The 26,835-nt window shown below is 40.7% G+C and overlaps 1 protein-coding gene across 7 annotated transcripts in view; it reads right to left on the bottom strand.

The window, feature by feature from the left end:
* Positions 1 to 25,189, bottom strand: part of LCORL (ligand dependent nuclear receptor corepressor like) — an 86,448-nt gene extending 61,259 nt beyond the window's left edge. For 3 of the 7 annotated variants that reach the window (XM_086746934.1, XM_086746935.1, XM_086746941.1), the window contains exon 1: positions 24,290 to 24,492. In XM_086746934.1, coding sequence (XP_086603060.1) covers positions 24,290 to 24,440 — 151 coding nt within the window. In that variant the 5' untranslated portion in view covers positions 24,441 to 24,492. Of the gene's footprint in view, positions 1 to 23,153; positions 23,266 to 23,441; positions 23,448 to 24,289; positions 24,493 to 25,001 lie in introns of those variants that run through there. The other 4 variants (XM_086746937.1, XM_086746936.1, XM_086746939.1 and 1 more) reach the window with 4 other exon arrangements.
* Positions 25,190 to 26,835: the final 1,646 nt, after the last annotated feature.

The following is a 26,835-nucleotide window of genomic DNA, read 5'->3' as shown; positions in this document are numbered from 1 at the left end:
GCTTCAAACTAGGTTTGCCAGGGAAGTGGAGACTGAAGCCTAGAAAGTGGGAGAATGGCAGAGTGGGTAAATGCACAGACAACACAACAGTGATGAGCTTACAGTTCCCCTGAAAAATCTCATCGGCAGTACGCAGTATGGTGAGATAGTTCACACAACTGGAGAATTACAGTGGATGAATAATGGCTTTTAAGAAAGGAGAAGCGAGAAAGTCAAAAAGGACAGCGCTTATAATTTCTGTAAGGAACTTGAACAAATGGAGTTTTAATGTGGAATAGGCTATAGGACAGCTGGGGAAGTGCAATGAAGCTAGAAGTAGAATTGCTGTACTGTCTTGTCTAAACTAGAGGAGTCTTAAATGGGCCAAGAGCCTATGGCAAGGTTTTCAGTGAGCTATGTGACTAACTCTTTATAAAGAAAAATTGCAATGGTAAGAGTAATTACCACTTGTGAGCAACTCATAAACCATTACTTTGTGAATTATTTCCAGTATGTTAAGTGTCTCTACAAGTTTACTCAGGCGTATTAAAACAGGATTACTGAATCCAAAAGAAGTCCTTACACTGCCTTAACAACTTTTAAGTAAAATCTTCTTAAAAAGAAACTACCCTTACAGAACTTCATGATTTAAGTTTTCTGTAACATTTTATCCCTGTAAACTACTTAGTATTTGTCACATCTTAAAAGCCTATCTACATTAGGAAGTGTATGTTACCAAGTATGAACAGTACAGGCTGTAAAATTGTTACGAATAAAACAGAATAATGATTAAATGGATAAATTCCATTAAAGCTTCCCAGGCTGCGCACCTAATATAGACTTACAGAGGTATTCAAGTAACACGGAAGGACTACCCATAATAAGGACATGGACCAGTTGGAGAGGGTCGAGAGGAGGGCCACAAAGATGATCAGAGGGCTGGAGCACCTCTCCTACGAGGACAGGCTGAGAGAGCTGGAGAAAAGAAGACTCTGGGGAAACCATATAGTGGTCTTCCAGCACCTCAAGGGGGCCTACAAGAAAGGCTGGGAGAGATTCTTCAGTAGGGCCTATTGTGATCGGATGAGGGGTAATGGTTTTAAAACAGAAGGGGGTAGATTCATACTTGATATAAGGAAAAAATTTTTTACACTGAGGGTGGTAGAACACTGGAACAGGTTGCCCAGAGAGGTGGTGGATGCCCCATCCCTGGAAACATTCAAGGCCAGGTTGGATGAGGCTCTGAGCAACCTGATGTGATTGGAGATGTCCCCGCTCCTTGCAGGGGGTGTTGGACAAGATGACCTTTAAAAGGCCCCTTCCAACCCTAACCATTCTCTGATACTATGATAAAAGCAGATATTTCCACTCAGCCATGACTCTTCATACAGTAACCTTCCCCTCCCCCCCCCCCCCCCCTTCAATTTATGTGTTTTGGTTTTGGAATTAGTCCAATTCTAAGCCTTTAGCTACAGGGCTTTTTTTGTTTGTTTCTTTAAAGTCACTGAATTTGAGATATTTTACCAAAATTTAATCCTTTTTGGTGAAAAAAAAAAGTGTATCTTTTTCTTTGCTCTTTTATCTAGTGCTAGAACACAATACTACTAAATCTCAAGAAGGTGCCTCACAAGACATAAGCAAAGTATAATAATTACAATTGATGCAGGGGCAAATTGAGGTACTTGTCTAGTCACTTGTAACAGGATAAGTGGAAATTCATGTAACTAGCTACCACACAGTAGCCACTGAGTTCAAAAATAAAAGTGAAGGAAAACGCTAGAATTCAAATTCTCATCACACCAATGACCTCACAATAAGCCACCCTTCACTTATACTTGCTCCCTCCCCGATCTGCTGCAGTTTTTTCCAGTTTAGGAAGATATAAGCAGATAAACTGATAAAAAGCTTTAAATGAAAATATTTATAAATAAATTAACTTCTTTGTTTTGATTTTTTTTTTCAAGCTATAATGACTGTTTTATTCATATCTCTGGATGCATGCCAGAAATAGAATCATACAATAGTTTGGGTTCGAAGAGACCTTTAAAGGCCATCTTGTCCAACCCACCTGGCAAGGAGCAGGGACATTTCCAACCACATCAGGCTGCTCAGAGCCTCATCCAACCTGGCCTTGAATGTTTCCAGGGATAGGACATCCACCACCTCTCTGGGCAACCTGTTCCGGTGTTCCATGACCTTCATTGTAAAAATGTTTTCCTTGTATCAAGTCTGGATTTGCTTCCTTCTATTTAAAAAACATTACTCCTCATCCTTTCACAACAGACCCTTCTGAAGAGTTTCTTCCTGTCTTTCTCATAAGCCCCCTTGAGGTACTGGAAGGCCACTATAAGGTCTCCCCAGAGCCTTCTCTTCTCCAGGCTGAACAGCCCCAATTCTCAGCCTGTCCTCCTAGGAGAGGTGCTCCAGCCCTCTGATCATCTTTGTGGCCCTTCTCTGGACTCACTCCAACAGGTCCATGCCCTTCTTATGTTGGGGGCTCCAGAACTGGACTCAGTACTCCAGGTGTGGTCTCACCAGAGCAGAGCTGAGGGGCAGAATCACCTCCCTCAGCCTCTGGCCACGCTTCTTTTGATGCAGCCCAGGATGCGGTTGGCCTTCTGGGTCACAAGGGCGCATTGTCGGCTCACGTTGAACTTCTCGTCCACCAGCAGCCCCAAGTCCTTCTCCTCAGGGCTGCTGTCAATCCGTTCTCTGCCCAGCCTGTATTTATGGCTGGGATTGCCCAGACCCATGTGCAGGACCTTGCACTTGGCCTTGTTGAACTTGATGAGGTTTGCACGGTCTCGCCTCTCCAGCCTGTCCAGGTCCTTCTGGATGACATCCCTTCCCTCCAGCGTGTCGAGGTCACCACACAGCTTCGTGTCATTGGTGAACTTGCTGAGTGTGCACTCTATCCTTCTGTCCATGTTGCTGCTGAAGATGTTGAACAGGGCCGGCCCCATTATCAACCCCTGAGGAATGCCACTCGTCACCAATATCCACTTGGACATTGAGCCATTGACCACAACTCTTTGATCAATGTTAGATCAAATGGTAGATCAATGTTCCTTACATAGATAGACAAAATTTAAATGGAAGAGGGAGATGCTTTACAATATTACTCATCTGATTCATATTTACTGCTCTATTTTTCATTTTAATGCTGAAAGGTTACCCATTAGAAGAAATCATATTGTTCTATGTGTCAAGGAATTTGGAAAATCAGGGTGCATGCAAATCCAGTTCTGCTTTTCCCCTTCTTCTCCAGCATATCCTTAGCTAGGCATAGGGTAAGACTGCTGCACACTGCTTTGAAGGATGAGCACGCATCCATATTTTTACTACAATGTAATGAGACTTTTAGCTTGAAGCACTATAGCTTCTGGAGACATCAAAGGAAAAAAGGGATTTTGAGGCTCTATAAAACACACCTTTGTTACCCACCTAACAAAATTAGCAGAATCATATGTCAGAATCTTCATAACATCCATGTGTCTAAAAATTATCACAGGAACTTGCAACACCCTCCACTTTGTGGCTTACTATACCAAGAATCACATCTGAATTTATGGTAGTTCAAGTAGTTTTACCAAAGTCCAAATCGCTTGTTATTTAGCTTTTTAAGTAAAATCAGGCCTCACTGTTCCTCCTATTTAAGAAAAAGATGCTGTTCAGGAATATGCATCAGCAAGGAAGATTCCAATTCTTAGAGGACTGTAAAATTTAACAAACGGTCTTTAAAAGGTAATTAGGAAAATCCAAAGAACAGGATTACATTTAATGAGATTGGGCACAGTACCATCAGACACAGCACTAAAATGAAACTTCTTTTATATTTTGGTGTTCTGTAACAGTAGTTACTGTTAATTTACCTAGTTGTTAAAAAGACATGATTACAACTAAGAGTTCAATTTCTGCTTCTGCATTTGACCACAAGAACACTGTTATCTAGTTTTCATATAAATTCAGTTCCCATTCTGAAGTCATATAACCCATATTTTGAGGTGGTATTTCTTAATCCATGAGGACTATTACATAAACTGTATGAGAAGTCTCAGAAACTAAAATCACACTGGAAGGAAATTTTGGACAAGTAAGGACCAAAAGACAGATCCTGCACACGCCAGTTTATTGTCCTAACCAAGACGCTTACTCTCCTTAACTGCTAGCCTCCTTTACCCCATACACCTTTTTTAAGTAGCAGTAACTTCATGGCAAGGTACAACACACAAATACACAGTTCTGAACTAAAACTCACTGATGTAACTGACATTACCATGAATAGCAAAAATTTCCCTTCCTATGTGAAAATATATAAAAAGTTAAAAACATTGAGCTTGGTTCTTCAACACCTGAGCAATAACTTAAAAAGGTGGGTTTTTTTTTCCCTTGGCACTCTTTTTAGTTGAGTGAAAGAGGACAAAGTGATCTCTTCTGAAAACTACATGTAATTCAAAAAAGTATTATATATAGATGACAAACTTCAGTTCCATTCTATACAGTTTCATGACTACATTATTTAGCTTGGCTCAGTACAGGGATATATCTGAAGGAAGTTTTGTGGTTTGCATTACTAAGTCAGCTATCTTGGATTTAAACAATCATACCACAGACAGAATTCAGCTTCGTTACTTTCATCAAGCATTAGAACCATTTAGATTTAAAAAAAAAAAAAACAAAACAAGTAATCCAGGCAGACAGAGCACCAACTCTCTCAGTTTCTCTGAAAAAAAAAAAAAAAAAAAAAAAAAACCAACAAAACAACACCTGCTTCTCTTCAAATTCTCTCTCAAATACTGCTACAGTATTTACTTTAAAATACAGGTCCAAGAGTAGAAAGTAGTGTTTTATTTTGAGTTAATTAAAAAGGCAAAGAAGTTATCTGCCTTTCTTGCAAGTTATCCCTTTCATAAGAAAGGGACTTGGAGCTTACGTTCAGTCACCATTTAGTTTCTAATCATATAAACTTATGCCTTCTGAAGTAAATGCCCCGATTTTACAAGTGCTGCTTGCACTTCGTGTTCTATCATATTTGACACTGTAGAAGGTCACTGGTTCCCCTGAAAAAAAATGGTTCTCTCCTTATAAGTTCTGCATTTTTTGTCTCCAAATAAATGGTCTCCTGCTTCCAAGTGATATGAAAAAAAAAAATAATTACATGAGAAACTCAAACTCCTTAAGAAGATCTGTGTTTATTACTTAGTCATCACCAAGTTCCTTTGATATGTCAGATCACTCTCAATTGGTTTAGAAAACATTTTACAAGTTTTCTGCTGCACTAATTCAAAATTTTAAAAAGCTTTTAATAGTTGCCTCCATTTTTTTCATTATCACACCTAGTTACCTTTATCCCACCATTAGGATCCAAGCAGCAACTTCCTTACAACTTGTTAAGGGAGAATATTCTGTAGAGATGACAGTTATTTTCATATTTTATAAGTCTAGAGCAGAGTGTTTAACACAGTAACTTAATTTAGATGTTATAATCTCTGTCTGTTTCTTCTGCCTCTCCCTTCCAGGTAAGCAGCTGTCCAGTCTGCTCTCTGCCGTCCTGCCCCAGCCAAAGATGGATTCATAATCTTAGTCTTGTTTACATATTGACATAATTCTCAAAATCACAGGGGTTTTGTTGTTGGCTTGAGGTTTTTGATTATTTTTTTTTTTAAACTACTATAACAACAATTTGGAAAGGATTGACCAGGTTATGTAACCACTGAGGCGCTGAGTTTAGGAAAAAACCAAAAACAAAACAAAAAAAAAAACGCACACCATCAACAAAAAAACCAAACAAGCAAGCACTCAAACAATCAGCTTTTTGCCATTTATACAAGTGGTAGGAAAAAATAAACTAGCTTGCCGAGCAGAATGCTCAAGAACTCAAGATACACAGCTTGACAACAACAGAAGCAGAAATTAATAAATCTTTACTCAAATGTTATCTTTTTCCTGTTTGTAATGCCACTACAGAATACCTATTCAGTAAAATTAATTATTTGATAAACGTTGGCCAGATTCTCAGGTAAAAAAACCAGCCCACTTTTCTTGCAGAAAAAAAATCTTGGGACATAATTTCGGACAAATTTTGCATAGGAGTGAGGTAGGGAGGGGCCTTCTGTTGAATATCTTGTCTAGCTTGAATCCACTTTTTGCTTATAGCACTAGCGTATTCTTATAATAGAAAGTTCTAAACATTTAACTTAATACACTCATTTTCTTTACCATATTGATTCAGATCCCTGAGCAAACAGGAACCAACATACCAGAGATTCCAATGTGAAAGGGAGGAAATCCTCTATTTAGACTCCAATACAAATTCCAAACCATAGCTAAAAAAGAGTTGTCCTTCTCTAATGCAAATCTTGACTGCAAGAATTAATGTAGTTGAGGCCACTGCTGCTGCCGCCACTGAGAAGAGACAAGGTGACCAAAAATTGAAATGAGACTACAGAACAGCTTCAGTTTTAACTGTCTACTTTTCACCTAGGATAAAAATCCTTACTTTCAACTCTACGCTGTGCTTTATTAAGGGGATGCAGACAGTGATGAAATATGGCTTCCAAAAAGAATATACACATCAAAAGAACTAGCTACAACATTAAGCAGTTACAAGCATTAAGTAGAGTACAAAGAGGGAGTAATATTCCAGTGCTAGGGAGACTGACATTGGCCATACCTCAGAGGCAAAACAAAAAGAGGAAACGTCCTGCCTCCCAACCAATTGTTCAACAACTTTAAAGAAAAGTGTGTCAGCCAACAGAAAAAAAAAAAAAAAAAATAAGCTTCATAGGTTAAGTAAAGACTGAGATTAAGATCAATTCTGAGTTCAGGTCTATTTTTCAGGTACTTATGAATCACAGTAAGAAAAACAAGCTTCAATAAAAACCAAAGCATCTCCACACTCCAGAGTAACCCATGCCAGTAACAATGTGTCCTTGTAGACTTGTAAACAGGAGAGTCCACATGACATCTTTTACTGTAGCTTCCAGACACTGTCAAAACTAAAATTAATTTAAATTTCTAATGTAGTAGCAAGATATTTTGAGAGATTTGTGCTATTTATAATTTAAAAGGCAAAACACTACAGAAGTGACTGCGCTGCTCTGTGGAAAGCGTGAGAGAAAAACGTTTCTAAGTGGCAGTTACTAGAACTTATTTCTGTTCTCTCCAAACCCTCTCCTTTCTTCAAAGAGTAATATAATCCCACTTGTCACACAGGGACATTTAGATATACAATTGGTGTGAATATCAGTATTCTTCAGACACTGAAGCTTATCCTACTGCTATTCTTTTTCCCAAGATGCTACATCAAAAAGTTATCTAGATACCAACTGTTACACAGAATAGTGCTAGTGATAATTTGGAGTGATTATAAGTTTATAGTTTGTATCCTCAGAAAACAAAATTCAGACAGAATAAGTCACTGTAAAAAAATTATAAAAGCCAGCTTGGAAAAATGCTTGCAACTTCCTCATTTGGTATCAATTTAGCCTTTTTACAACATGACAAGAATAACGCCCAAGAATAGAACATGAAACAACGGTCACTTTCAGAAGGCCATGTGCCTGAAGCATGTTCTTGTTTCTTAACCATAATTTTAAGATGTATAAGAGGACTGAAAAGTTTGGCTATTTTACTTAAAAAGTTTAGGATTGTCATACAATCTTTTTTCTTTTCTACATGAAGGCCTAGTGAAATGTTCACTAAACCGTGACAGAAAAGCGAAGTCCACAGTAAATCTGTAACAATTAATAGGTTGCAACACTGCTGTGCAGTATCACACATCTAACCAGCATCTGAGAGAAAGTCTAGCAGTCAACTAAGGAATAAATAGATCTGGCACACTCCCTGGATTATCAGAATCAAAGAACAAGAAGCTTTCTGCTAAGAAAGAAGAGCTAGCTGAAAGCTGTTAGAAAAAAACCACAGTTATCGGAAAACATCAGTTCACTGAGTCAAAAAAGTATTTAATTCAAAACATTCCTAGCCTGATGGGCTTTCAAGAAACTGAAGCTTAAGACTCTGTACAGCACCATGGATCTACTGCAAGTTAATGAAGCTGCAAGCCTTCAGGAGCATTCCATGAAACTGATGCCTGACAGTAAGTTTAATAAGTAGAATTTCCTAAGGGATTCACAGTTTCATGGGAATTTTCAGGAAGTTTCTTTTCAATTATCATCTCTGCATCATTCAAACAACCTGTTTATTCCCAACAAACTGCCAACCATTTTGAAATTATGAACATGAGAAAAGTCATTCTTATCTCCCAGTAGATCTAACTCCCTCATATTCAGAAACTATTTGTTAGTTTCTATTATTAAAAAAAGTTTGAAATTGATTGAAATCCTGCAACTAGATGGCACTAATATGGTGGTTCCCTGAAATAAATTAACACTTACCTCTTATCTGCTGAAGCTACAGAATGATTCTATGAATGGCGTTTTGTATCTAGATGCCAAATTATAACACAGTAAGTGAACTATCAACCTTATACATCTCAATGCTGCATTCTTCAAAGTATTTATTTCCAAACATGTTATTAACAGAAATGCTGGAACTAGTTTATTAAAAAAATATTTTAAATAATCCTAGACATACCACAATTTTACCAAGAAAGGAGTGTAACATACCTTGAAACTAGCAGTTCATTTGTAGAGTTTGTAATAAGTTCACTTTTCTGCATTTTATAATACCTATGCCATGTATTTTCACCTTTAACTTAGAGCTTATTTTTATGAACAGCTGGTTTTAAAAAAAATAAACCAACAAACCAATCAAACAAACAAAAAAAAAACCAACCAAAAACCCCCAGACAGCCATCATTTTTGTATCCAGCCAAAATTTGGCTTGGCAAATTTGACAAAATTTAGAGCTGGCAAGATGTCAACTAGGTCAACAAGAACTGGACGCACTAATCTATATAAAAACTTCACTTGAAATAAAAAATATTAACCATGCCTCCTTTCTCTAAAAGATTTTCTAGAATTTGAGGTTAAAAAGTGCCTCAGATACTGCAGTTAGATTGGAAGAACTCTAAATTCAGCTAAAACATGATTTCAAATCAGTTCTTAAACTTACTCAGTTCATAAAAGATGATATTGTTCAAAGTAGGTAAGTTGAGATACACTACCTACATATCAACCAACCTGTAATCTACACCTTTTAAGTGTACTTCTCTTTAACTTGCACAATATATTGAAAAGAATATACACACGTTTCTAATCGTTTAACATTTGATTAAGAGAGCTGAATTTCATTTCCCACTGGAGACTGAAAAAGCAGAAATACAGAAACAGAGACTTTAAAAATAAATTTTAGCTTCACATTAGGCACTCTCATCAAATTAAAGATGTGAGATATAAGAAGAGAACAGGAAAAAGTTAATTAGTCTCTTGGTTTTGCTTTTAGCATTGGACACAATTCAAAGATTAAGCAGGTGTGTTTGGGTGGGGTTTGTTTGTTTGGTTTTTTTTAAAACGATTAGCACACATCTGTAAAAATTTTTTATAAACTTCCTCCTAATCATTAAATGGCAAAAGACAAAACACGAAATGGTTAAGATTCAAAGTGCGGGACTAAGACTCCCATCTGCTGTGGAACAGAATTCATAAAGTACTCAAACGAAGCAATATACAAGTTCTGATAATTTATTGGGAGATAATACATTTTGTAACATTTCTGTAGTTAATTTCTCTATAAAACTCACATTACTAACAACTGTCCAATCTGACTTGGGGAATGGAACACCACAAAGGAAAACACAGATATGTATTTCAAGTACCTAGCGGCAAGATTTTGAATACTTTAATCTTGTGGAGAACAGACAAGAGCTCTTACACAAGGTGGATGGATTTAAACAGTAGGTTATCTTGTCTTACAAACACACTGTTCCTTCTGTATTCCAGTACTGACTCTTCCTTATCAGAAGCAAACATTCTTTATTTCCAGAGAGACATTGATTTTCAGTTCCAAATTTGTTAGTTTGCTTTAAAAGTAATGAGAAAAGACACCTCTCCATTCTATACTGTGCAAAAAAAGAAAAAAAGTTACGTCCCTATTTTGCTCCTTAAAACAAACAAAACCTCAGCACAAATTCTGTCCTAAGTTTATACTGATTTAAAAAAAAAAAAAAAAAAAAAAATTGAATCAGAAGCTTTAAGCAAAACAGCTACTAGATTTTTTTGGTTGTGGTGTTGGTTTTTTTTCTGTTTTGTTTTGGTTTTTTTTACCAGATGGACCATGACTGTTAAGATAAATAGGAAAGGAAGAATCTTTACCAGATTTCACTATTCCATTCACAATCTAGTGAGGTTCTTTAATCCAAGACAGCCATGTCCTATTGCTTCCCACAAGTCTCAAGCAAGGCAAAACAGGAAACTTCAGTACTTTGAGCTGATCTGTAAGTAGAGTACTTTTTCCTCTTAATGAAACAGTTTAGAAAGACAACACTTAGGGAAGCCAACGGAACTGCAAGGTCAAAAATATAGAGATAGGATTTCTTAAAAGAAAGGTGTAATTACAGTCTGCATTTCCAGCACGAGGGAAACTCCTGCAGGAACCAGATAAATCTCAGTTCCAGCATTCTGGAAAACTTCATACGAAGTTACTTATCTGGTACCAAACTTCTTAATCAGTCCCATAGGTCAAGGCCACTTATATCGCACACAAAGAGTGGAACAGCCTTTATTACTAATCTGTAAGGTTGAAAACAAAGGAGGAAAAAATGCGAGGGTACCACTAGAGATGTACAGCCAACAAAGCTGCTGAGTATCCAGTTTGTAATTGTTCTGTATGCCACAACCAGGTCACCTGATTGTTAAAGGGCAGGTGGAGAAGTACAGTACCATACAGAAGGAAGGACAGTTAACAACTCTTCAAATACACCATCCAAATCACCACCGAGTAGTTACTCTTAAAAACAGCAGAAGAGGCTGCTCTGGCTCTTCTGAGTTTGTGGTGGTTTGGGATGCTGGTGCTTGAATGAGGCAGACAAGGTGAGCAGAAGGTGCGCAATCTGTTGTTCCTACCTAGGAAATTAATAAAAAGGCCTCGAGAAAACAAGCAGTCACTTTCCTGCCTTTAAGATGCTCTGTTAATATCAGTTTCCTCAAAGCAATTTGATTCCTCAGAAGAGAGGTTCTGAAAAGATGCCAAGATCTCCTCAGACAATATGAAAGAATCAGAAATTACTTCAAGTGACATCAAGTACCAGCCCTCAAAATGTTACTGTATGTGACAACCTGTAGTAAAAGTCTTGCAAAGTTGAGCTTGGACCAGCAAACCGAACTACTAGACAAGCATCCTCAAAGTCCCCAATTAAGAAGCATATTCAGCAAGTAGGACCACAGAATTCAATAACCAAAATCATCACACTAAATAAGCAAGTTTCCTCAAGACACACTACTGTGGGTTTCTCTCACAGTTTTTTCTCCTGCACTGTCATTGCAGAAAGCATTGACTAGTTAATAAGAAATCCACAATTCCTTGAATTTTAAGTTAACTCCCTAAAGGTCTGTGGGACAAAGAGTGCTTGCCAGAGATGACACCAGTAATTCAGACATGACTGATTTACAGACAAATGCTTCCTCCTGACATTTGCAGGATTTACTGAACACTTTATATCTAATGTGAGTTCTCCAGTGAAACCCTTATGTTTTGTCAAGAAGTCCTATTTTTAAGAAAATACCCTGCTTTGTGCAAGTGAAATAGTGAGGTAATAAATGCATAAGTATCCAGGACTCAAGTAATTTACCATTGTTTCTGAGGACTGTACACAAAGGTTGACCTAGGGTCAGTGATGGAGTGCAATTCTTCACATAAGCACTAAACTCAGAGCACTCTGGACACTTCCAACATGTCAAGATAAGAACTCCTGATGCCACAAGCTAAAAACAGAGCATTTCTTATTAAATCCCATTCCCTTGGGACAGAACACATTTGTTCAGGAGTCAGTAGACTTAGACAAGGGCGCAGATAGGAAATAAAACTACTTTCCAACATATCCTAACCAGTTTGATAGTCTTGCTGAAGAAATTCTCCCTGAGAAGGTATAACATTTGGCATTCCAACAGAGAAAGCCAGTATCAGTTTGGGAGTTTTTTGTTGTTACTGTTTAAAAAGCAGTAAGGAATCAAAATAAACTATGGTAGGGCACCTGATGAAACAGGGAAAGGCCAAAATCAAGAGCCACCTCACACTTCTCAGCTCCACATTAGACAGCTGAGAGGATCTGATGACATGGAAGAGGAGTGCGTGTTTCCAGAAACCACTACAGCAGACTGGTATCAAGTGCCTGTAGCATACATATCAGTTAAGAGTTAGTATAGATGTATGAACTGGCATCTCTTGACACTGTACCGTGTCAGTTCCAAGCTTGGTTTTAGCCAGCTAAATACTACCTGTACAGCCCGATCTATGTAAGTTTTCATTTTCAACCCCTCAGGTCGAGCAACTGACTTTTCTTTCTCTCCATCTCCTTCACCTGCCTCCCTCCTCATTTAACTCACCTTCTGACTTAAGCTGCAAGCTCCCAGCTTGTTACCATGATGGTCCAACTATATAGTCTCTAGGATCTTCCCTTTGCCAAGCAAGTTCAGTCAGTACCGGGGAAGAAGCAGCCTCTGCTGCTCCTCAAAGGGCCTACCTGACCCAGTCATACTATGATCAGTTTGTCCAAGAATTAAATACAACATGCTTCTTGTAATAACAGCCTCCTGTTGATAGGAACAAAAAAAGAAAGTAACAACATTAAGAAAAAGTGAGCAGAACTTTAGGATGATACACTCAAACTAGTACTTCTTATAAAGAAGTCAGACAGCTAATTACCTCAACATCAGAGGAAATGAAATAGGCAAAACTTAACATCAATCCACAAAAACCAATGAGCTTATCTTGCATACTGGCCTGCATACTCCTACCAGTCAGACACCTGCTTACAATATATGCTAACAAAGGTATACATAGAATTATAAAATCATTTCAGTTGGAAAAGACCCTTAAGATCATCGAGTCCAACCATTAACCTAGCACTGCCAAGTCCACCACTAAACCACGTCCCTAAACACTGGATCTCTAAGTCTTTTAAATATGTCCAGGGATGGTGACTCAACCATCTCCCTGGGCAGCCTGTTCCAACGTTTGACAACCCTTTCACTGAAGAAGTTTTTCCTAATACCCAATCTAAACCTTCCCTGGTACAACTTGAGGCTCTTTCATAAACTAGTAAGTCAAATGTTCATAACTTGGCAAATAAAATCCAAAGAACAGAATTATCAGATGCATCAAAAATTATATTCTGTTACTAAAGACCCAACATAACTTACGTGAAAGGGAAGTCATACTCCAAAGATGAATGACTTATTTGAAGATGTCAGTAGGCATGTAGACTTAGGACACTAAGAGTAAATCAAGAGTTCAAAAAGATATCTATTGACATCCACCTCCAAAAGCTTTAAAAACCTCCCAAACAACAGAGGTGATGTCCTTGCATAGATAAGTAACTTGTTAAAAGACAGAAGTAAATGGTTACTTTTCACAGCAGAAGGTCACAAGAGTGTCCCAGGATTGCCTTTGCTATTCCACGCAAAGGGATTATCTAATAAAGCAACAATCCATTGCCCACTACAGTCTAGTATTAGCAGCAAAGAAAATCAAGAGAACATCAGGGGAACATCAAAATATTGAGGTATCAATATTGGTGAAATCTTGAAATTCAAGATAATTACCAAAAGCAAGTTATCACTAAGCTGAATAGTGGAGAAAGCAAATCTTCATACTACATAGACAGTAATGGGCTTGGAAATGACTTATGACTCAGGTTTTTTCTTGGAGTTCCAAGGCATAGTTCTATGAAAGAATAAGCTCCATAAAGGGCATGTCAAATGCTTTGGCTTCTTAAAGGAAGATCCTCTGCACTGTTCCCTGGTTTGTCATCACACAAACTCACACTGATGTGATCTTGAATACAGGTAGTTCTAGTTTCCCATCTCAGGAACAGAGCAGAACTAAGAAAACAAAAGAAAGCGGGAAGAATAATCAAATTTAATAAACAGTTTCTCTACAAGGAACATGTAAGAACTCTTCAGCTTGGGGGACAGAAAAGATGGTGAAGGGAAGATAGGTCTGGTCTTCCAAAGAAAAAAAAAAGGAGGGGGAGAAAACTCCAAAATCACATGAACAAGAGATGCCTTTTTCATACGGTTCTCCCACTTCTTGTTTTAGGACAAACCAAAGAGTCACGTAACATAATATAACCAGGGGACACCAGAGATCCACTGAAGTTCTATGTTGCTTTGAAATCACACATCCACACAAAATCTGCAATAATTTATGGTAGAATAATCTAGTAAATCAATTATAAAAACCAATAAAATTGTTTTTCTCGCGTGGAGCAAGACAAGCATCACTGAAGGCTGGAAGGTATTTCAGAAATACCATTATGTATTTAATTTTTTTTCCCCTAGTAGTCCACCACCGGCTGCAGACAGTAGAGCCTAGACTAGACAGGCTTGCTCTAATCTAGTAACCTGTTCTGATCTGATGATGCACAGACAGATTATTATGCCCCCATTCAACAAGGTCTGGACTGTACTTTGAAATGCTGTTTAGCCTATCTGTGGAACCCATTCAAATTGGAACAGGAGGAAAGGAAAATACTCACAGACAACACAAGAACAGAGACCTTATTATAGCCTCTCCACTGCAACTGGGATTGTACCACAGTACAGACAGTAAACTTTGGACTGTATGTGCTACTAACAGTTTGCCCGAGCTTGTACACTTGTAGCTACATTTTTTTTACTTCTGTGTGAACTACTTGTTTAAAACTCAAATCCACTATAGAGACTTTTGAGTCATTAGCACTCGTCATCCACTAACACTCGGTTTTTACTATGCTAAATAAGCAATAATATCTGAATAAGAGTAAATATGGAAGGGGAAAGGGGAGAAGTAGAAGCGAAATACGTAAGGAAAAATCTTAAATGACTGTTTTGACACAATTCATAAAAACTGGGGATAAATTAAGGTTAGAAGTTAGGACACTTCCAAACAGAAAGAGTTTGGGAACCATTTAAAAAACAAAACAAAACAAACCCCAAACAATTAAGTCCTTCCAAATGGCTACTGATTAGTGTGTGAAAGTCTGATAACAAGGTAGCAGACTTCTTGACCTGGTAAGATTGCCAGGGACTGACATTTCCTGACTAAGGCGGCAGGAAGAAGCATATACCCCTTTTTCTCAAGCGTCACGAGATGAGATATCTAGCAGCAATATCTATAGAATGAAACACATAAGACACTTAGAGGATGACATCACAAGTCTTTGGGATCAAAAAATTGAAAGTATAATTCGCCTTGGTGAGAATGTTTGTGGTATAATGCAAGAAGTCAATTGTGAAGACACTCCATATAGAAACATATAAAAATCAAAAGCTGAGAGAAAACTATCTGAGAAGACAGATAAAGTTGTCAAAATTTCTTTAATGTCACTGAAAATAAATAAAAGGAAAGGTCTGGAACCAAAGACAAATGGGCGGTTTTAAGGAGAATTCAAAGATAGGAAATAACTAGCTTATGAAAGCTGAAGGATGGACAGATAAAGTAGACCAGGAAGAATTAAAAAATTGAAGGAGTATAAACCAGAATCACAGCTAAGTCCACAGCCACTACATTATTCAGCTGGTAGCACCACAAACCTTTGAGACAGAATTTGGTACGGTTAGCACTAGAGTCCTTATACAGAGCAGTGTAAGACAGCAGTAGATCCTAAGCAGATCCTATTTTTCTTCCCCCTCATCAAATGGTTAACACAAGACTGACCTGCCTCTGAACTACAGGTCACAAAGCAGTAGCCATTTGATAATCCTCCCTCCATACATAGATTAGGAGGCTTAATAGCTACACTTAGGTGAACTCAAATCTTCACATTTAACTGGACCTTGCTGTGGCACACTTTCTGTTCTATGAGCTAAACTGACAGCTGCAATCACAGCCTGGCGTCCTTTACAGCAGTCTTCTATATCATATATGGCAGCAATATCAGTTCACTGTTAATCAAAACATGTCCAGCAGTTTTGCATCAGGAGTATTTTAACCTGGCATTATAAAATGGCGTAGTGCTTTTAGAATGGAAAATAAAACTTTTAAGCAAGATGTGCAAAGCTTTTTGACAGTAGTTACAAAAAGCAGCAGCAATATATTCAACCCTTGATTAATTACACTGCCCTCTGACCTATGAGTGGTTCAGTAGACTAGAAATGCACTAAAGCTAGTTTATAAAGCAGTGGAATTATGACAGTGAGAACTATTATTCACAGACAAGATTTTAACTAGCCTTTAATTAAGATTATTTGAAGCTGGGAACTGTGGAATGAGGAAGATAAATAGTTATAATCTGAAAATTAAGCATTTTTAAAAGCAGTTGGTAGCATTTTAGAATAAAACATATTGAAAAACAACAACCTTTTTCCACTGAATAGCTCATCAAACATGAATAATCAATTATCAGGTGCCACAAAACTAGGATGTCTCATAAATATAAAGCAGGACCCTACCAAGTTATGCAGAAACTGAAGGCTGAGGAACATAATTAAAGATATCACAAATTCAGTGAGCTTTCATTTACCAACACACACATACAAAAACAAACAAAGAAAAGAAAAATTGTCATCTAGTGATATTTACCCAATTCATGCCAATACAACACATGCTACAGAGAGGCAAGTTTGGATGGATGTTGAGAACCGAACACAATTAAAAGCAGTAGCTGAGACTCCAGAATAATTTTGCAAATAATAAAACATTTACCTAAGAAGGAGTTAATCCAGCTTCTCAAGATACTACATAGGAACCTGGTCTGTACCAGAAGCGGAAACAAAAAGAAAGATGACAACCTGACACATAAGTCTTTGATCTGCAATCGCATGCTGCTGAACCACACCCCATAAAAAGGAATTCAAGCTCTATCTCTCAATGCATTTCTGCAGATTCAGGGTCCCCTACTCTTTGTAATACATCTTCTACACCCTTACAAGCTCAAACAGATGACCCACTACCACCCATCTTCCCTTCCCTACTCTTCCCTCCCTTCTTCCTGGCGTCCCTATGCTTTTATTGGATGGAAGGATAAAGCAGTAGATTAGCAGTGGGGAAAATATATAAAAAAACACATGATAACTTTACACTGTCAAACAAGGTAGTTGGGTTTGGGGTTTTAGGGTTGTTTCTTTTTTGTTGGGTTTTTTTTGTTTGTTTTTGTTTTATTTAATGTATGCTAGCTAAATTTATAATGCCATCCTATTTTCCAGAAGTTTGATATTAGACATGTGAATCACAAAACTTCAGTTCTGTTACAACCTCTATCACTGTTCCAACCCATCTTATCAAAGCTCCCTCCAAGCACATTGAAGAGAGCAAGGTTCAACAATAACATAAAAGACAGTGGTCCTAACTGGGATGAAGAATTTTAAGTTAGTGCAGTCTACAAAGCTCTGGCTGACCTCTACACTTTACATAAACACATTGAACTCTAAAGGTTAGAATAACAACCTTATTTGAAGCCCTGATACTTGAGTCATATTCAAGAAGAAGGGATTCATTGTAACTATCTATTCAAAACACCCATATAATACAGAAGAAAAATTTAAAAAGGCAAGGGTGGATAAGGGGAAGAGGTACTATTTTTTCCTATTTTAGCTGCAGGCAGTACAAGCCCTGGCTACTTGCCAGTAGCTGGAATACAGCTCCTCAACAGCATACACCGATCTGACAAACTGATCAGCATGATACATTCCCATTATTATTTCCCTTACACAACTACTAGTACTTATTACCAGAGGAAGACAGTTCAGGAGACTCAACTAACAGAAAACCAACCCAGAGCAACAACAACAAAAATCACAGCAGGCCCCCCAGACTAACTTAAAACAGAACGGTAGTTCACTCTTACATCAGACAAGTTCCACTAAAAGGGAGAACAAATGGAAAGATGTTACTGTTAGTGGTACTTTATTCTTGCTCCTGTCAACAACCTTGTTAGGATGCTGTTCAGCCAACTTAGTTTCCAGCTCACTTCAAACCCCCCAAAAACCGTTGCTAAAACAGACAGTTACTAAAAATCAGAAGCCTTGGTCTCTCCAGTAAAGCTACTTATACTTGATTCAGGAGAAAAAACAGGTATGTAGTAAACCTGATTAGGAAACTGATCCAAGTTAAACTAGATCTGACCTTTTCTTTCCTATTCTTCCTCCTGCCACGTTTCCCTTCCTGCTGTCTAGGTTAGTTTTTAGCTAGATTAGTTTTACAGTCTAGTTTGTTGAACTGTTTAATAAACGAGTATTCATACCAGTCAACATAAATCATGAAGGTAGGCACAGTGAGTGCAAAACCAAAAACAATTAAGTTGTGTTATACACCAACAAAAAAACTCTAAAGTTACCAACCGCAATCATTAGTACACAGTTACTGAATGTCAATTCAAGGGAAGAACTGAGACCGAGTTGCAGTGACAATATCCATACTCCACGTTTTTAGTTTACACAAGCTTCAGCTTAAGAAACTCTTAGTGCCTACAATGTAGAAAGACTATCAGTTTAATTTCTCAGCTCACTATATCAGCCACATAAAAAGTAAACAGCTACCATATAAGAACATATAATAAGAAAGTTCAAGCTATGCTTAAAAACATTGACAAAGATTATGGTGGTTCTTGGAACACTTAAAAAATTAACTGCTTCCATACACCAGTATCCAGACATAAGGAGCACCAAAAACATAATCACAGGTTTTATCAACACTACTGAAGATAGGTGTATCTACTTGCATGCTCTGCAACACATTTCTGTTCTGAGTGCACAGAATCCAAACAAAGCATAGCTTGCATCCTGTACAGTCCATGGATTAGCCTGTGTAGCAGGTAGGGTTTTGTCCTTCATAAAATTATGCTCCACACATGCTTACAATTGCAAGTTCTCAAGAGATCAGTAAACTAGTATTGCATCTACTGTCAGATACACAGAAATTCCTCACCTTGCCTTTTAAACTAAGCCTCTGTGCATCATTAATCTAACTTTTCTTGTACTGTTTTCCCAAGTAAAAACTCCTCTCAAGAGTCAAACAAGTTATTTAAAAAAAAAGAACAAACAGATAACATAACGACAGCAGTAGGCAATTACTTCTTTCCAAGAGAAAAACTGATAAGTTGAAACGGATTGTGAGAGGATGTGGAGAAGAAGCTGATTTACCACTACATATTTGAAACAAAGACAGCAATACAAGCAGAACAAACCCCATGTGTTGTCTCTTACTTCAACCTAAAGACAGTTAATGTGATACATACACTGCAGCAACTTTCAATGACATATATACATACACTGATCATTTTGTCTTCTTTTGTTAACCTGCTTAGTTCAGGGGAAATGGGGACACTACGTTTAGGGCTGTGTTCCACTCCTGGCAGCTGACATTCCATTCCTGCTATAGGCAGCTAAATCAATCCAATGGCTTATTTCTACTATTACCCATCCTGCCTCTGTCGCACAGTCCCACCCTCATCCTTGTGCTAGCACCAGCATTGATTTTTTTTTTTAATTTTTTTTTTTTTTGGCAAGCCCCTAACTCCTCTCAACTAACAATTGACCAACTACTGAGTTAAAGATCAGACAGGGGTTTGACAAGTGCTGATGCAAGCATATGAGCAGCAGGAGCACACAGTCAGGATGGCAATTTCTCCCTTCTGGTAATAATTCCGTGAGACTTGATGATGCAATATGGCACTTTACTGTATTCTTAGATTGTGCTTTCATAATAACTGTCCAGTGCTAATGCTGACTTGAACACCTATTTCTGTAATACTAGTTTGAACTATTCCCTTACATGATACCATCTTCCACCACTGCATCAAAAACTGCCTGTGAACCTGTGCTGTGATTCTGATATAGATTTAATCCCTGTTCTTCTTCCAACATTTGCAGTAACACTGAGATTACTTCCCTGATCCATTTTACACTGGAATCACACCAAGAGTTTCATATTACAGATCAAAACATGACAAATCCACAGGAACACCTCTGCCCATCATATTGGATGATGGCACTATGGTCATAACAAGCTTGTTTGCTATTTAAAGAAGCTGGACTGTCAAGGAAGCAAAAGAGCTCAAAGCAGATATAAATTTGAAATAATTCTTGCATACAGTCTGTTAGTGACTTTACAGGTTACAAAGCATTGAGCCATCAAAACAATCACTAGGAGATAGACAAAAGCATTACAGATATATATAGTAAAATAACTAGTTCTGCCACTACTGCAGTGGCAGCTATAGAAAATCTCCTGCAACCACAGCACTATTACAAAAAAGTGACACTAACCTGCTGCAAAGTACTTACAGCCACAGTGAAAGTGAGAATACTTCTGCATATTGAGAGAATAAAGATACGAACTAGTTAATGCAAGAGTGTTGCAAGCATTAGGATATTACTAAACACAGGAGCTACAAATCTTTTGTTTGGGGGAGTAATTCTTCTTCCTGGAAAGTGCACTTGCGAGACAGCTTGTTCAAAAATAGTAAGGTGGAGCAGAAGTTCAAATATTAAGAAAAAAAGTCTATATCCATCAAAACAGAATTAGATGCACCAGTGTATCCTAGTTTAGAGGGGAAAAAGTCTGGAAAAAAAAAAACATAACTAGAGTAAAGGAGTATTTGTACGCTAGATTTCACAAGCATACAAAAATGGATTTTCACTTTGATCAGATTTCAGTTTTCACAAGAAAGCAGCACCAAGGCTATTTCCTGCCAAATGCATGTGCTTGAGCTGCAGCAGAGAAAAAGCTAAACTTCTACCCTTACCCTCCCCTCAAATAGCAATGCATTTATTTTTTAAAAGTAGTTGAGATAATATTTAAAACTTTCATTTTTACAATGAAAGATTATTCAGAGGCTTTTATATTTCTACAATACAATGCAAAGCCCTAGCAAGAATATTTCAACATCTCTGACTGGATCTACCTGGCACTATCCACTAAAAAGCCTCAGGTTACCGCTCCAAACTTTACCCACAGGATATTGTGATAACATAGTAAAATGCACCACCTCATGCTAAAGCTTTTTCTCTCACCCCAGCAATTACTAGGTCTCCCCTCTGTGCCTATTCATGAAAATTATGCAAATATTCAAGTCAGCAACCAGGTTTTGGCAGACAAACAATTCTGCAATTGAGCCCTTCGAATAGAGGTCCGTAACCATCACTGACCCTCAAGCAAACAGCATGCTGCAGGCAACTGAGTATTATTTCTGTGTCTCTGTTGCAGACCTGAACAATCTGTTGACTATGAGCCTCAAGCTGGGCAATCACTGTCTTGGAGGTATTATCTCTGGCTCAGTTTACCATTTCCATAAAGTAAGTGGATGAGGCATCCTTTACAGATAAAGGATTTCAAAGTGATCAGACTGCAGAAATGCAAATATCAAATTTAGTATCAATATGGTAAATGATACAAGACATCAAAACAAAGCTGTTCATCTGAAGGGTTTAGCAGAAACAATATGACATGTTCAAGGAGTCTGTACTTTCTTGCTTCACTCTCTGAACACAATACTTGACAAATGATAGTACACAGAACTGTATCACCCTTCAACGTTTTTTAATTTAAAAAATGTAAGGGTAGAATGATCTGAGTTTTTGATGGTGGTGTTCTTTGTTTGTTTCATCACTGACAGTAAGCTAGTTCAAGAATTGGTGGGCTACTACTTTACCACATCATTTTCCTCACTTTGCTACAAATGCATGACTCTTGAGAAAGGCAGAGAAAGAAAAAAATAAGTTATGCCAAATTCATCATATTCATCACTTTCCCCTTCCCCCCCGCACCATGTCGCGGTTTCAGCCATCAACTGGACAATTGTTCACAGCTTCCAGTTAATACTAGCTTGGTTAAACTCCTTAGGAATACTTCATCGAGTGAGAAAATTAATCACTTTTACTTTCAAAGTTAATTTGAGCTAATGAAGGAGGTTATTTTACAGAATTTCAAAGGAGTGAAAAAAAAAACAAACCCAACCCAAACCTGTTAAGTGTACTCTACCTCCATTATCCTGGCTACCCACTTTCTGGCCACTTTGTTTATACTTTCTCTCAGATAAGGGCTGCTCAACAGGCATGCCAAGTTACAGCTCTTAACCGAGATAGCTCTTGACTAACTATTAAACCATAACCCATGTCCTTTCTCTTTAGCAGCTGCTAATCATTTCGGGGCTCCTTTTTATTAATGGAATTTTGCATCATGAACTTACAAAGAAATCATATCCTAAATAATTTTTATTCTAAGGATGCGAAAATTGAGTGTGAAGCAACACCACAGTGCAATCAGTGTAAAATGCAAGTAATTACATTCTGTGTAATTACACAGAATTACATTTACACTTTGTGATTCTCAGTGAAAGAGCAACCCAGAAAACAACTTTGAAAAAGTTCCCTAAACACAACAGATCTGCCCAGCAGAGGATCCAACGTATGGTGAAGTTTTGTCTTATGAAGAATCCATTACATTTCTTTGCAGTCATCATCAGTGTTCGTTGTGGTGTGTAATTGTGTTCTCCGAACACATCTGGCAGCACACCATTACCACCTAAAAGTCCCTCCAGTCATCAACTGTCAAGCAGACTTCTAGGATTTTAGTTTAAATTTAAAACTGAAATACCATTAAGTAACAGGTAGCCAGAGGATCGGACACTTACGTATTGTGCGAGATATCAGATGACCAGATTTAACAGTTTATCACAGCATCTCTGCCAATGAAATAGCTCTCCCTATAGATCCTAATTAAACTACATTCCTTCCACACGAAGCATTATATAATGTATCAGTGTACAGAAATATTTAAATATTGCTTTCCTAAACAATACTGTAACTTGAAGGATTAAAAAGACAGTGCAAGCATACACAGTTATCATAATACACACACAGGTGTTAGAACAGGTGTTTAGAAGTGTTATTGGGGCAAGGTAACAAGAACAAGAAGCATGTGTGCATGAAGAAGCTACCAGGTTACTGAAAACACGTGAACACCCCACAAAAGCGAACAAAGCTGTAGTTGCAAGCGTAACTACTCGTTAGATATTTCCTTCTGACTTTGATCTCGTTTCAAGCACGCACAGAAACACCGAATGGATTGCTGCTTACCCTCCCAGTTACACTTAGGTGTGTTTCCGCCGCCCAGCCATCAGGGAGGATCAGTACTGACACTAGCATACTACTTAAAGATCAAGGATTTTATCTATTTCCCTGAGAAGGGAAATGTCTGCTGAAACGACGCCCATGAGCAGTTCCTGGCAACAAAGTGTTCACCCCCGCCCACCCCCCAAACAAAAAAACCCAACCAAAGCCGCCGAAGCGAAGCGCCCCCCGACTCCCCCGCCGCCTTGCGATCGCAGCGCGGCGGCGGCACACGTTACGAATGCCAGCACTCACGGCGGGCAGCCCGCCCGCGCGCCGGGAAGGGCCGTTAGCCCGGCAGGCCGCCGCGCCACGAGCACCCGCCCGGAGGAGCCGCTCCGTGTCCCCCCCTGCAGGGCTCCCCCCACGCGCGCGAACGCCGCCGAGGCGGCCGCCAGGGACCGCGCTCCCCCGCCCGGACACGCGGGGGAGTCACGTGAGCGCGGGGTGGGCGGGGGGGGGGGACACACACACTCACGGCACGAGAGCCACCGGGGCAGCCCCGCGGGCGGGAGGCGGAGGGGGGAGCGCGAGGGGAGAACTGCCGTCGCCATGACAACTTCCAGAGGGGGGGAGGGAAAACTTCAAATCCCAACCGTCAGTGCAGGAGCGGCTCCCTCTTAAAGGCGCACGCACACACACACAGGCGGGCTCCCTCCCCCCTCCGCCCCCCAGGCACTGGCGATGGAGGAGAGGAGGGGGGCAGCCACCGGCACTCACCGCGCCAACGGCGAGAAGCCGAGACAAAAGGACCTGAGCCGAGAAAGGGTCTCGGTCGGCGGCGAAGGGAGGGACAGAGAGGCCCCAACCGAAGCCGTAACACCCACCCTCCGCTGCCTGGAGGCGGCTGAGGACCTTCGCTCTCCCCCACAGACCCCGTCTCCGCTTCCGCCCTCCAAGAAAGCCGCTAGAGCCGCTCCTCCATCCCCGCTCTCCCGTTTCGCCCAGCCTAGAGACTCAGGGCACCTCGCCCGCTCCCCCCGCGGAGACGCCGCTCCCCGAGTCGCCACCCTGCTCCCCTCAAGGACCTCGCTGTCCCCTCCCGCTCCCTGGTCCCCCCACCGCGGCCGGGATACCGCGCCCTCCCCTCCCTCCTCTCTTACCCACACAGTGCATGAGCCGGTGCCGCCACGAGTCGAGTTCTCGGCGGACTCCCCTGCGCTCCGCCGTGCAGCGAGGGCTCCGGCACTGGGAGGCGGCGGCGGCAGGAGGAGCGGGAGCCGCGGCGGCCATTCTGTCTGTTCCCTTTTCCATCTGCCTCTGACCTCACGCCCGCTCATTTACATACGAGCGCGCGCGCCACCCAGAAGAGCCGCGCGCTCCCTCGGCTCCTCTCCCTCCCCCCCCCCAACCCCCTTTGCCTCGTTGAGCGCGTGTCCGCGTGCACCCACCCCCCCCTCCCTCCCCCGTTCAGCATCCGGGGCGGGGAGCGCGCGCGCCGCCTGGCGGGGTGATTGACACGTGTCCCCGCTCCGTACCGCGCCCCCGCCCCGCCACGCTCCAGCCTCCCCCCGCAGGCAGCGGGCCGGTTCAGTAGCCGGGCCGGTAAACGGACACTCCCGCTCCTTTCCCCACCACCGCCCTGGTGCACATCGATGCCGCTCGCCCCCCCATGGCCTACAAATCCCGCGGGGCAGCGCGCCACCTGCTCCAGCCCAACCGGGGCAGGCAGCAACAATGCACGCCGGGAGTTGTAGTTCGCTGCGGAAGGGGGAACGGCGCCCACCCCCGGAGCTTTCCCCATCCCGGACAGTCCTTCCTACCGCCCCACGCTGCCCGCGCCCCAACTTCGCAGGGTGACCGTTCGCCACACACCTCTCAGCACCGCAGCTCGGCCGAAGGCAGCTCTGGGTGAAGATGATTTCAAAAAACCGGCGCAGGTCCCGCCCTCATTCCCGGGTCTGCCCGGGCTGCTGCTTGCCGCAGGGCTAGCCCATGGCCCGCGGTCCCCCCGCAGCCTCTTCCACCTCCTCGCCCACACCCGAGTCCCCGGGGCTGCTGCCCATCATGGCAGCCGCCTCCCCCCCGCCCCCCATCCCTTACTCGACCACCCGTGCCCCGGTTCCCCCTGCCAGCCCTTATTCAACCACCGGCACGGATGCGGCTGTCACCCCAGGGAAGGCACCATGCTGCGCCTTACTAATTCGCTGGCCAAATTCACTCCGTAGGGAGATTTTCAAAGTTCCCTCAACTACTGCTCAGTTCACCAGGCTCTTTGTAACGGCTTTGTCTTCAGCTTACTTTTTGTAAGGGTGTTGATGACGTAGAGTCGGACACAGAGGTGAGCGGGGGATGGACGTCACACAAAATACAGCGCTATCTCCTACCTCTCCTTTGGAAAAGACTAGCGTGGAAACAAGAAGCGAGTTGGTTTAGTTCAGTATCTGGGAGCACGCCTGAGAAAGCTTACTATCGACCTACGAATGACTTCAGAACCGAAGTCAGATTAAGCTAACTGCAAGAAAGTTCACACACAAACGTCAGATTGGATTACTTGGAGCATTTGACAACCCCTTGGACAGTCAGTCTTGCTGCTCTGCGCACACAGTCACCCTCACGCTGTACCTCTGGACTCCAGCACGAGACAGACAGCCCTCAGCACTAGTCTAACGTGACAATTCCTACCCATGCCTTGCAAGAGAGCAATTAGCAGTCTCGAATTCCCCAGACAGAAAACTAAGACTCAGAACAGTCTTTGTATGCGGCATTACTTCAGCAAGAAATGGCATTTTCTGTGCCTATTTGCAGGTTGTGATAGAAAATAGCATTTAATAAGGCCATAGCAAAGAAAAGACACCCTTGCTTCTCTCCTCCCTCACCCATAAGGGTTGAAGGAGCAATGCTGGAAAGCAGCATGTCACCCCTATCTATACACAATTTTTTTTCTTGTGCTAGAAGATGAGCAGAGTTAACAACAGCAATATTGCAGAAGGGCTTCAACTTTGAACAAAGAATGAGAAGCAGTTCCCCACTCCTTCAGGCCTCTTCATATCTACAGAGTGTCAGCGCAACCAGAAGCAGGGCTATTTGGCAACAAAGTCCTTGACCACCTTTAAGTGGAGCATTTCAGGAGAATGCCAAGACTGGAAGCGCAAGTGAAAAGGCAGCCTATTGCTTCCTCCAGCTCTTCATTATGGCAGTCAGCAATAAATCACAAGCAGCTTGCCAGTTTCCTGGCTTTTTCCTTCACCTTAAATCTGTTGCAAGTACCTTGGCTATCTTATTTGCACTGGACCTCCAAACAGCAACGAAAATCATCAGCCTTGCCTCAGAGAAACAGCAAAACCCAAGGCAACTCTGGGAAGACATCATCAAAACCCACATAAAATAAAATGTAACCTTACTTGGATAGAATGCATCCGTTTCAAACTGATAATATCCTCCAGTAAAAAAATGTGGGGTTTTTGCCATAAGATGGGCTTAAAAAATCTGTTATGCATATGCTTTTCCTACAGACCTTCCATGGAGGATATTTCCTTCTCAACTTCTTAAAGATGTTCCTTTTATTTTTTGCGGGTGAAGGAGATATTCAGGGATTGCTTGTAGAGCACAGCCTTGAAGATCAGTTCTGCCTCCACTGGAATGAGCAAAACTTTGGTAACAGATGGCAGGTCACATCTTTTTTTCTGTAAAGAAATTTCATAAAAAT

The sequence above is a fragment of the Chlamydotis macqueenii genome, chromosome 4, assembly GCF_036417535.1.
Source record: "Chlamydotis macqueenii isolate bChlMac1 chromosome 4, bChlMac1.mat, whole genome shotgun sequence".
NCBI lineage: Eukaryota > Metazoa > Chordata > Aves > Otidiformes > Otididae > Chlamydotis > Chlamydotis macqueenii.
This window is presented reverse-complemented; position numbering and strand designations above follow the sequence as displayed.